The 12,370-nt window shown below is 50.0% G+C and overlaps 1 protein-coding gene and 1 long non-coding RNA gene across 4 annotated transcripts in view; both read right to left on the bottom strand.

Annotated features, from left to right (window-relative positions):
• The window catches only part of PMEPA1 (prostate transmembrane protein, androgen induced 1), a 47,617-nt gene extending 40,448 nt beyond the window's left edge, over positions 1-7,169 (bottom strand). Inside the window, exon 1 of one of the 3 annotated variants that reach the window (XM_062604131.1) lies at positions 6,859-7,169. In XM_062604131.1, coding sequence (XP_062460115.1) covers positions 6,859-6,961 — 103 coding nt within the window. In that variant the 5' untranslated portion in view covers positions 6,962-7,169. The remainder of the gene's footprint in view (positions 1-6,858) is intronic. The other 2 variants (XM_062604130.1, XM_062604132.1) reach the window with 2 other exon arrangements.
• Positions 7,170-8,331: 1,162 nt separating this feature from the next.
• LOC134156267 (uncharacterized) lies at positions 8,332-11,944 on the bottom strand. The gene is made up of 2 exons (XR_009961869.1): positions 11,810-11,944; positions 8,332-9,854 (listed from the first exon to the last, which is right to left on the bottom strand). It is a non-coding gene; the product is annotated as an uncharacterized LOC134156267 (long non-coding RNA).
• Positions 11,945-12,370: the final 426 nt, after the last annotated feature.

Below are 12,370 nucleotides of genomic sequence, written 5' to 3'. Positions count from 1 at the left end.
AATGCACGTTTTTGAATGTATACTGGTAGTGAAAAATCAGCCAGTCCGAGGCATTTTATTAAAGATATGTGCAAGACTGATTACACTGAACACTTAGGTGTGAACCACTGGAAAGCACTGTGGACCTCCACCAACACTGACAACTTGTGAGACAACTTTCAAAAGATGTGTAAGGTATCTTTATGTAATGTCACAGCCTGTGACAATGCCAGCATACACCACACACAGGAAAACACACCCTCTTCTAGATCAGAGCGTAAGACTGGGCTTGTATCAGTGAGACTACTTGGAGAAAAAGGGGATAGTTGCTGTACGCAGTGTCACTGTATTGTTAAAAAAAATCTGGAGGCGATGGTGGACTTGATGCCAACCTGAGCCTGCAACATGCATCAGTGCACTGGCTGCAGCATCTCTGAGCATGACGGCTTAATTTACACATTTCAGGACCACGCAGCATCACATGCTCCCAATCCACATCCTGTACCAGAGAGATATGCAGAATAACAAGGGTAACGTGCAACTGAACAAAGTACTGACAGTTTGGAAAAGGATGTAAATGTATAGACAATGCTTTTTGTCTAAGGCCTTACTGCCATTTACATGTAACTGAAGACCCAACTTCATGGGCTGACTTAGCTTGCAAATGAAAAGTGTGCTCTCTTTTACAAGCCACCTGAATTTGATCCACAAGCAGAGAACTGCCGGCCTGGTACAGCCTAGAGTCACAGCTCAGGAGAGGCCAGAAACAGCACCAGAGGAGCTACCACACAGCTCTAAATCAATTTGGGAAAACTTGCTTATCTGCCCTCACCCTTAAGGCTGCCGACTTCCCAAGAGAGGTATAAACCCCACCCCAAACGGCTACAAGAAGGGAAGATGCTCTGCAAGATCTAAATGAAAACCTTAATAAACATTCCCAATTCCTACCCTCGCTCCCACTCTACCCATACTACATAAATTAATGCAACAAGCTCTCTTGTATAAGAATACGTAGGCGACAACAACCTTCTTCCTCCAATGAAGAGTTTATCTGAGGATGTGCTGTAGATAGAAGGAGAACAAAAAGGTTCCCGATAGCACCACTACAGCAGCACCGGGTTGTCTTTAAAAAGCTTGAGTCACTAGAATCAAAGTCTTCAGGTGCAACGCAAGACTAAAAGGGCGCACGTGCTAAACAGCAACGTCCTTCAGAAGGGAAAAAAAAGCAAGCTACATCAGGAACCTGAAATATTAGGTGGATGTTTGAATACTGTACGACATAACCGCAGCAAAAATGCTAATGCAAGTTTAGGTTTCACACTGGAGCTATTTCAAAAGATTTGCAAAGCTTTGATAATACTTAACATCTCTGCTAATTTCCTTTTTGGTGTAATCATAAATTTACCATAGTAGCCAAAAGATCTGGGATGAACTACAAGTTCTAGCTGGCTCCGAAGCCAACAAGAATAATGTGTGCTGTTACTATTTTCTCTCAAAACATACCTCTGCAAAACTGACTTAAAATGAGAAAAGAAATTGTGAAACTGTCATTACAAAGAAGCATTTAAAATGCAGATCAAAGTGCTGCCTTAGAAGCTGTATTCCTTGCCAAATCATCAAAGCTCTCTTTACTCCCAACAGCTCCCCAAATCCTCTGATTTGGATGATAAACTCCTACAGCTGAAATTTATCTGCTTTTACAAAAAAAAGCAAACAAAAACTTGAACCCCCAGCTCCTTTCTCTGGTTACCAACTACTTCATTAACCAGTTCGTTCTCAACCACTCTCCTGTATTACAAAACCAGTTCACTTTCACAAATGTGTTTATGCCTGTGTACACACACCAACAGTACCCCGGCACCTTTTCAAGCACTGAAAACTTGTCAGCTCTGAGGTGTGTACGTGTACAGTCTCACCCTGCAATCATAAGTCCTCACAGCTCAGGTAGCCAGTCCAGCTAAACACCAGTATTGCTGTGACACGGCTCTACTACACCCCGCACTCCTCAAGGAGCCTCAACACCACTACTACGTTTAGTGCAGCAAGGAAGCAGCAATGCAGCAGCCACATAACCAGCTCTGACAGACGGAGATGATGGGTCATATCCTGCTCGCATGGACGGGAGCCTTGTGCTGAAATGGTTCCTCTCCAGGACCAGACTTGGCTGCGCTGCCCACAGCCAGAGCAGGTTCCTGATGTCGCCTCATGGGATCTCCTCAAAGGGGATCTGCCCAAGTGACCTACCTTCTACCAGCCAAAGCAACTGTAAAATAATCACCCAGCAATTTAGCCCCACAGACAGAAAACACCGCATAAAACACCCCTGTCAACATTAATGATTCCTTTGCTTTATGGACGTCTGGGAGTGCGCTCATGGTGTGAACGAAGTTTCCACCTAATTGCAGCAAAGTGGCCCTTGTACCTCTCTCCTCACCAGCCTTCCAGCCAGGCTTTATTACTTTGATGGAACACACCACCAACAGATGCACTGTGCATCAGAGAACTGGAGGGATCTGATAAGACAAACCGCATGCCAGATCTCCTTCCAAGGAGCAAACTGGCAGTCAGTTTTTACACGAACCACCACTGCAAATAAATGACCTTTTTTAGCTAATTAGGGTTACCAAATTCTGACGGCTGCTATTACCTGAAACAAGACCAACAGACATGACTGTACAGTGAGTTATTCAGGAAAGAAGCTGGATGGTAATTACTGTCTATTAGTGACACCATATATTTTGGTACTTCCCTTGGAAAGGTCTCCTCACGTCTATCCATTTATAATTCAGGTTTACAAATTCTTTCTAAAACTGGATTTATCATGCCACCAACTCTCAGCCTGAGAAATCTAAAAATATTAGCGCATTTGGTGAGAAACAGCAAAACTGAATTAGAACAAACATTTGTAGGTACTCTTCATCTGCAAAGGAAGCAGTGGTAGTTTAGCTAATTAAATACCCTGAAAATTTAGAGCTGATCCCAGACCTTACCTTGGGAATTCCTGGTTTTAAGGAACAGAATATGGTTGCTGTTTCCCCCACACCCTTCAGTGCCGCTCCTCTCACAACCAAGGTCTGAAAACATACTACTAAATAAAACCAAGGCAAGCCAAAGGCTTATTCGTGGGGTAGAGGATGCTTTCATCAGGGCTTGGTATCAAGCATCCTCCTCAGAATATACCCTGATACTGACTGAAAAGGAAGAATTACCCATGTCTTGTCTCCAGTTTGCATTATATACGATTACCTCTGATTACACAGGATCACCTCTGATGTTGTGTGTGCTGGCCCTGCTCTGCAGCACCACACAACCCAGGTGTTCACCCAGAGAAGAAAAATCAAAGTTTTGACTATTTTCCCCCCATTTCCTCCCCTGTGTATATTCACTCTCTCATTCAACACCAACTATAAAACACTAAGATTAGAATCACTGCCTGGGGGCACAAAATTAACTGTAATTTTGAGACCCCTGTGCTCTCCAGGCGCAGGGAATTAGGACTTTCCCTCCTGCCCTGGGTACGAAAGGTGGGACCTGCAGTGCTGGGGCCACAGACTGACAGGGTCCCTGGGCATGGCCAAGGGCACTACAGGCAGTTCCCAGGCCACCATAAGCAAAAGCCATCCTGCTCCACTCCTCCTGTATTGTACCTGGGGACGCTGATCTCAGCAAAAAGCAGCGTTTGCCACAGACAGACACAGGGCCAGAGCCAGACACAGGGAACAGACCGGGTTGGCTGGAGTCAAACTGAGATGCCACAAGCTGAGCACACTCTGTGCAAACGCTCTCTGGCTTGCTGAAATACTAGTAGCAGCTCTCCCATCCCTCCCTCCTGAAGGAAAACTTGGGGGCAAGAAAGAAGTACATGGCTATTTTCCACTATGCCCTGGAAGAAGCCGGAATTGCCATTGACACAGCACCAGGAAAGAAACCTATTTGCCAGAAAAGCAGTCCGAAGTGGAAAGGAGACGCGATCCCTAGCTGAGCCATCTGCCTTTGGTTTGTTATTAAACCAAAGAATGTGAAAACCTGGAAGTCCTCGCCTGAACACAAACCAGCTCTCTCGGGCACACTGCTCTGACCCTGGGAAGGCGAGGGGAACAGCTTCATCTCCTGGGAAGATCAACAACACACCTTGACCTCCCGAATGGCACTGCACGAGCAAAGCCTCCACCTGCCCTCATGCCCTGCGCCTCAAGTCATCCTTTTACACGTATGCTCGGGTGCCCGTGGAGGCAGCATCCCCTTATCCTCCAGGGTAAGTCCCTGCAGGGCCACAGCATTGGAGCTGAGCTGCCCTGGAGGAGTGAGTGGGGAAGCCGGCGGGAAGGCAGCACGTTCCCTGTGCCAAATAATTAGTTATTTACAGGCTCTTCCGCCACGACAATCACCCCTGACCTCTCTCACCCAGCCGAAGCGATTAGAGACCACGGGCACAGACGTCTGGCTGCTTAAGGCTGCCTGGTGTATTGGCACTACAGCCCCAGTGGGAGAGACTCTGCTCCCCGCCCCCCAAAAAGCCCTTTTCTAATCCTAATCTGGGAGCGCCACACACAGAACCCAGCTGCTTCCTCCACCGCAGCGCCGCAGCCTGCCAGATGGAATAAAGCCTGCAAAGAAATGTTTTTGGGGATCAGTTGTACAGTTAACCTAATTAGAGAGGTAAATTAAAAGAGTTTGCAGTTATGCCACCTTCCTGAAGCACTCCTGTGTGGCAACTTTTGGCTAGAAAATTAAATAGCATCTGGTGGTAGCTGCTCAAAGTCGTATTAGAAAGAGAAATAAAATCAAGTGATTGGAGGTGGGGGAAAACTATATAATGAATTTATCTTAGGAAGGCTCAACCCTGTCCTCTCCACTGATCCCAGGTGGAGGGAGCGATCAGGTAACAGCCTCTGCAGTGCAACCGAAGCCCTCCTGTAGCACAGAGGTGAGCTAATGCTGCCCGCCATCGGCAGGAAATAAATAAAGAACACTGGCGATACAGAAACCTACCCGAAAATGAGGTAAGGGTGGCAGCATTAAGGGAGCTCAATCCAAGGCTCCCGGGAGCTGATCGGAACTCGGTGCCCGAGTGCCAGGATCCCAGAGCCGAGTGGCTGATACCGGGCGCGGGTACGGGAAGGATCTCGGGAGCCGCACGGCATCAGGCTCCCACAACACACATCAAATCCAGGCAAGGTGTCCTCCAGCATACACTCCACTGTCCCCAGCCTCTCACCCCACATCCATAATGGGCATCTGCCCCCTCCCAAGCCTTGCACATGCTGAAAAAAATGGGCAAAAAAATGTAAAATACGCTATTTCTAAAAAGCCAAGGAATGGAATTGCAAAGCCAGAGTTGTTTCAATACAGCCCCATGCCAAGAGTTAGGCTGGAAGAGAAGCCTTTTCTTCAAAAGACATTACATATTTTAATTCACAACTTTTATCATAACCATGAGCCTTGATCTGACACAAAGTAAAGTCTCTCATCCTTGCAATTCTGTGGGACACAGTTTATGTTCACCAACTGGCTGACACAAAAAAGAACTGTATCTTCATTATTTATACACTGCTATTGGTATGCATATCTAGCCCGGCCTGTTAAAGTCAGGGAAGAATTATGGTCTATTCAGTACCCGTAGTGTTAATAAAATCAGGCAAATCCAGCTTAGTTTTGTCTGAACACGAATGAGATTAAATCAAGATTAAATGTGCATACAGTACAAAGGGTATGGTTTATGCTAAAATTCAGAAGGAACACATTTTAGTACCCAGCATACAAATGCCTACAGACCTTCTCCAGGACACCTGAATTAAACAACGATGAAACCAGAGAAGGCGAAGGCAGATGACACTGGACAAAAGCCACCCAGAATACCAAGGGACAGATGCTGGCTCTAAAATACTGCTCTGCAGCCCCGCTGGAGGTAACAGGGCAAACCCTGTGCTAGAAGATACAGGCAGAGCTCAGCTGACTTTCCCCTGCATGCACCGAGCATGAGCCTGCCCCACCGCAGTGCCAGGAATATATGCAAAACCAAGACTCTTTCCCAAGTTTTCATTTTGTGCCATTTTGCATTAGTCTGTGTCGGATTTAGATTTCACAACACAGAACAAGGTGTTAAGCGGGCACAACTCTGACAACCCGCCCAGCCTGGGATGCCTCAAAACCCTTCCCTTCACAGAAAATACCGTCTGTATTAAATTGCCAGAGAAACCAACTCACTTCTCCTTCCTCAGCAATAATGTTCTTTCTCTCTCACCTCCGTGCGCTCCATCTCCAAGAGGGAAAGAGCAAACAGAAAAGTAGTGGGTATTTAGGTCAGGCACTGTCCTCACCGCCACTCTGCGAGGGTTCAAAACACTAATAAAACCTGCAAATAGCCCCTCGTAACAAAAAGCCCCAGGGGCTGGAGGCGGGGGAGCAGGTTCCCAAATATAAGTAAGCCCCACTCGGGTGTCCGGACCGCAGCGCTCCCCCCGTAACCAGAGGAAGGCGATGAACACCCGGGGCTGGCGAGGACCCCCGGTGCAGGCTCGGGGCCGGTCAGCGGCACCCCCGTTGCCCGGCAGACAGGCGGAAGCACCGGTCGGAGCATCGCGGGGCTGCGGCGAGGGGCAACGCGCGAGGTGCGGGAGATGGGGAAGAGCCGGGAGCTGCCCCGCCAGCTCGGCCCCCGTGTCAGCGCTCACCCGCGCCGTGTCACACCCGCACCGCGCACGCCGCAACAGATGAGAGCACCGGGGGGAGGGAGTGGGGTGTATAATAATAATCACTCCGCGGAAGCGCAGCGCTGGAAGCCCCCGCGGAAACTTCCCCACCCGCACCGCACCCCCCCTCGCACCCGGGGGAAACCGGGGCCGGCCCCGCGGCAGCCGCAGCAGGACAAGTACTTACTGATCTCCATGCTCTGGAACAAAGACCTTTTGCAGTTGCATGTGCAGGACACATTGGGCTGAATAGCTACGGCCGTGCTGTTCAGCCCCATGAAGTTGTACATTTAAAATTTAAAATAAAAAAAAAAGACAAAAAAAAAAAGACGGCGACGGCGACACAAAGAACTTGGCGGCCGCCGAGCGCTCCCCGGGCAGCGCCACATAAAGCCGGGGCTCCTCCTCGGCGCGGGGGGGGCGGGGGGAGGGAAATGCAGCTGCGATCAAAAATTGGAAATGAAAAACCCGGCGCGGCGCGGAGCGAGCAGCGCCCCCCGCAGCGGCTGTGTGCGGCCGGGCTCGGCTCTGCGCGGCTCGGCTCGGCTCGACGGGGCTAGGAGGCGGCTGCTCCGCGCCCCCTCGATCGCGGGGAGCGGCTGCGCTGGGCCCGGTGCGCGGCAGCCCCGCAGTTTTGTGGCCGCGGCGCGCTGGGACGCGGTGGGAGCGCTGCCCGCCCGCTCCCGCTCCGCTCCCGCCCCCCGCGCTCATTCACGGCCACGGGGACGCGGCCGCGCGCCGCCGCCAGCCGCGGGCGGGCTCTGTGACGTCAGCGCCAGACGGGGACTGCCCTTTCCCCCGCGCCGCCGCCGCCGCCGCCGCGGGGGGGGCCTCGGCGGGAGCGCGCCCCGGGCTGCCGCGCGCGGCCCCGCGCTGCCGAGGGGCAGCCGGCGGAGGGAGCCGCGGTGTCCGTGGGGTCCGGGGCTCGCTCCCGCCCGCCCGTGGGTGCCGGTTTCGCTTCTCGCCCTCACCGTCAGCTCCCCGCGGCGCTGGGGCCGGGCGGGGAGTTCGCAGCCGAGTCCCAGAAGCACCCGGGCTGCGGGACATCCACCCGCGGGGCAGGCTCGGCCCCACGGCGCGCACGCGAGAGCGGCAGGCGCGGAGCCCTGGGCTCGGCTTGCGCAGACGGCTCCCCCATGCAGCATTTCCAAGAGAAAATGGGAGAGGCAGGAAAAGAAATGGGGGGGGGGGGGGCACCTGTAAGCATCTGAACTTGGTGTAAATTCTGCCGTTAGCTCCTGTGTGGAAACGACAACGCTCACTTCCTTCTACCAAACTGTTTCAGACAGGAACTCCCATTTTTGTTTCAAACTTCAAAATGGAGGGACCCGATTCACTTTTTGGATAGGTAAAAGTTAAAACCATCACCTTTTCCTGAGGGCTCGGTGTGCAGAGTCTTAACCAAGACAGATTGTCATTTATTTCTGGGAAATAAAGCTGTGAAAGAGGTTTAGGGTGAAAATGCTGAAACAAGCTCAACTACAGTGGTGCAAAGTAGCTGCTATAATACTCCGTGAATGCTGTTACTGGAGATCAAGGCGGCTTCAGGTATTCTGTAAGTGTATTTTCTCATAATACCTGGAGAGGCCCTTGCGGGGCCCATTCTCCCGAGGGATGCAATAAGGAAGGGACAGGCTCCCAGCCCCACTACAGAGCTACACAGAGATTGTACAGAGCAGATGGTGTCCAGAGTCAGGTCAGGCACGGTGCTGCTCACCAGTATAGTTTAACCTTTATTCCCCCCCCCAAAAAAAATGGAATTCATTCCTACGTGACTGCTTACAAACTAATGCTAAATACATGCCTGTGCTTCATCCAGTCCTGTGAAAACGCCTGAAGAGAAGGAACAAGGAATTGCCAGGTTGTTTAATCTTTTACTCTTTGCCACTCGACAGATGGTAACTCCCAACAATTACTAATCCAAAGGAAACACGGAAGGGGATCTTGTGGCTCGAATAGAAACGAGCTGCGAGGAGTTTGTGCTTTCCCATGCTGAGCAGACGCGAATAACCATACGAGTGCTGTTCCCCAACGCAGGGCAGCAGCATGGGGCTCAATGCAGGCCTAGCAGAGAGGGACAATTACATCCCCAAATCTATGCTACAACTGGGAATAAAGCATTTCCAATTCTATTTCTGTATTTTGTTCCCAGCCTCAGTTTCCTCATCAGTAATGCAGGAGGGAGAATTCTTACCTGCCTTTTGGCTAAATTCCTTCAGGTCCTGGAGTCTCCATTTCTTTCATGCCAGGGAAATTTCTAAAAATGCTTAAAGCAAGGCACACGTGGTCAAAACTCTGAAGACAAATGCCAGGTAAGACAGCTTTACTGATCAACCCACTTCTATTATTATTTAGCTGGAAATACATCTTTTCCTTTTTAAAACACTCGGCAGCTGGATATTAGAGACCCTTTCCCAATGGACCTTACTAGACGGGCCATAAAAGGTGGCTGTAAACTAAGTTGAGCCCACCAGCTTGCAACTAACAGTCCTTCACACTTAAAATACGTAGCACCACCATAAATTAAGTCAAGGTGAACACTATACGCTTCTTATGTTGTGTGAGATACCAGCCAGCAGCAGCCTGCCAGCACCAGCTCTCCCAGATCATTGGCTGTGTAGCCATGGCCATAGTTTGTGTTTGATTCAGAATTATTGTATTTTAAGACCCAGACACATCCTTAAATGGTCTTAAGGAAGCAAATGTAGCTTTAAGAAATAGACTGTTCTCCCGTGGCAGGTCAGATCCTTGCCTGGTGGGTTACAGAGTCCTCCTTTGCGTTCTCTGCTTTTCAAGCACAGCTTTGCCTTTCACAATCCAGCACAGCATCACCTATGGGCCCAGGGAATGGGAGACAGGGTGGCACATGGAAGGGCACAGCCGGAGGCCTGTTTGCAGGCAGGATGTGCTGGGGATGGGTGCTGTGGCAGAGGAGCCTTGGTGGAGGCATCTCACAAGATCCAAACCAACACCAGTGTCCGAGGCAGTGCAGGCGGGAAGACCTGGTGCCCGGGCTTGGATGAGAGGTGGAAGAGCCAGCTCTGCAGGGGGAGAGGCGCCTGCCCACACCCCGTGAATCAGCTGCCTTGTTCCAGGGGGTGTTTTTACAAGTTTGCAGAGCCCTGGTGGATCAAGGTTCCAGTTTCAGATGCAGGCTGCTGCAAGTTCACACGTCTTCCTAACCTTCTTGAAAAATACAGAGAAAATAACTGTTTGCAAGTCAATGCTGGTTAAAAAATGCACTGTTTACCACCATCCCAACTTCATCTGAACCACTGAATGTGGCTTTAAGAACAATCAGCATTTTTCCACCATGATTTAAGAACAAATAATTCAAGTCATCCCAGATGGGCTTGTAAAAATTAAAAGTACATCAGCTAATTTAAATGCTTCGCCCCGTACTTTGTAATAACGCTATCCACCCTCCAGCCCACTGCTGTTTGTCAGAGCAAGTGCTGCTCTCCTGGAATACACTTTTGTTGATTTTGGCCTCTGTATTCTGTCACTGATAAGCTTTCTTCAGTTTTTTTTTGTGTTCTCCCTAGAGACACCTCTGACGGCTCCAGGATGAGGCTGGCACTGCAAGATCTCCCTTCGCTTCCCGCTTTTGTGGGAATTTCAGGGTGAGCTGAGCTGCTCACTGGGCTCTTCAGCCATGGAACGGGACACACGGGAGCTTCAATGGTATCTGAGGTCCTGGGGCAGACACATCAGTCTGCTGGGGCTAGCTTTGGACAACAATATAATCTCACTCATTGCCGGACCAGAAGTCAGGCATTTGCCTGTGCGGTCACATTTAAATCTGTCCCTTTATTCCTCACTGCAACACTTCAGCATTAGTTAAAGATGGGAGCAACGCCGCATAATCATTACAGTGCAGCACTAAGGGTAAATTCCTAAAATGTTATTGGAAAGAGAGATCCATGTGAGAAATATGTAACCTTAGAGTCAAATCATGTTCTTCTTAAAGTGGGTGAGGTGATCTAAGGAAAAACAAAGCAAAAAACTCCACAACTCCCTAAAGCTTTGTTAACTAAACAGTTGTCCATTAAAGAGACCAAATACTTCACAGCATTAGTCTTTGGATTAATGTTAAATCAATATGCACTAACGCAATAGGGCAATAGTTACCATGGTGAATAATTCTATATTTATTTTCAAGCAAGCCTTATTTCTAACAATTCCAGACATGGTTTCCACTTTCGTTGACTAACCTCTTAATTTATTTTTTTTAACTGTTCAGTACCAGAAACTCAAGTATTCTCTTCAACAACTAGAACAGGACCTCTGCTGTGACAGGAGAACAATGCTGGGCAGGGACACAGGTGCTCGCCAGTTTTAGCTAAGGCTTGTTTGCTTTTGAAAGTCAGTACAGCTACATCTCAGGTATGATCTGAAGTGTACAAAAATTCACATGCTGCGAATTAAGTCTTCATTAGACGAGCCCTCATCCTTGTCTCGAACAGCAGAAGCGTTCTCCTTCTGAGACTTCAACCCATTTGCAAAGTGTCAATAACCGACCTTGAACAATACTGCTCCAAAATCCTCACCCCTCTCTGGGAACCCACTCACTTGCCCTCTTCTCCCCTTCCTTCCCTCTGTGGCATCAGGCAATGCAGGACGATGACCCTGTGGCAGGAGCTGCTGTCACCAACTCAGACAGTTCACAGCTGCCTCTTCCCAAGTGCTTGTTTCCCAGCTCTGCACAGCGCTGGGTTGGATCCCATTTAGGAAGTTTTGCTCCCAACCAGGAGGGCTAAAATGTCAACGAGTATTTGTTTGTAATGAAAATTTTTACTGAAGCCACCAGAATGTTATTCCAACCCATTCTGTCTCATCTGGGGCCTGATACAACTCCAGCTGATGTCACTGGAAAGACTCCACCCTACCTTTACATTTTATTGAAGGCACTGGTAGGAAATGTATCACTTCACTGACAAAAAAATAATTGGCCTAAGAATTCACAGCTCCCCAGCTGGAAACATTTCAGTTTCTTGTGCTAGCGCTAGGGAAAGCGCTTTAGATGCACAAACATAACCCATGACTTTTCTTGATGGAACAACAGGCATTTTGGAGAGAGGAATAGGTCTTTGGAGAACAAAGGTGACCCTGAACTCCCTGGCTGAGTGCTGACATACCCACGTAAAGACTTCGGCTCATCGGAGGAAGCACTTCAGTCATGCTGAAAGCCAGCGCAGAACCACTCACAGCAGCTTTGCTGCCAGAATCCGTGTGCAGTCGCTTAGAGCAGCTGCCAACAGTTCATGGGTTGCCCTGTCCCCACACGATGCCCGCATACCCCCGTGCACTCACATACGTGGTTAGATACACACACACACACACACAACATACTCGTGTTTGCCAACACCCAGCTGCTCTGGGTTTAGCTCCTTTTGTGTCTTGCGCGGAAAGTGAGACCAGGTGGCCCCGGCTCTACCTGCACTCAGGAGATGGCACCGCAGCCCCGCCGGGCAAACAAGGGTCGGCCTCGACCCTTACAACCACGGCCCCACATGGCTGCCACCCGCGCCTGCTGCGGGGCCGGGGCACGGCCGTGGAGCACAGCAGCTGCCCTCAGTCGCGACCCCGTAGCCCCATCCCCATCCCCATCCCCATCCCCATCCCCATCCCCATCCCCATCCCCATCCCCATCCCCATCCCCATCCCCATCCCCATCCCCATCCCCATCCCCATCCCCA

Source organism: Pezoporus occidentalis, unplaced genomic scaffold (assembly GCF_034315485.1).
Source record: "Pezoporus occidentalis ecotype Australia unplaced genomic scaffold, CSIRO_AGI_Poc_V1 ctg83, whole genome shotgun sequence".
NCBI classification, from domain to species: domain Eukaryota; kingdom Metazoa; phylum Chordata; class Aves; order Psittaciformes; family Psittacidae; genus Pezoporus; species Pezoporus occidentalis.
The sequence above is the reverse complement of the archived record's forward strand: the minus strand, read 5'-3'. Positions and strand labels throughout refer to the sequence as shown.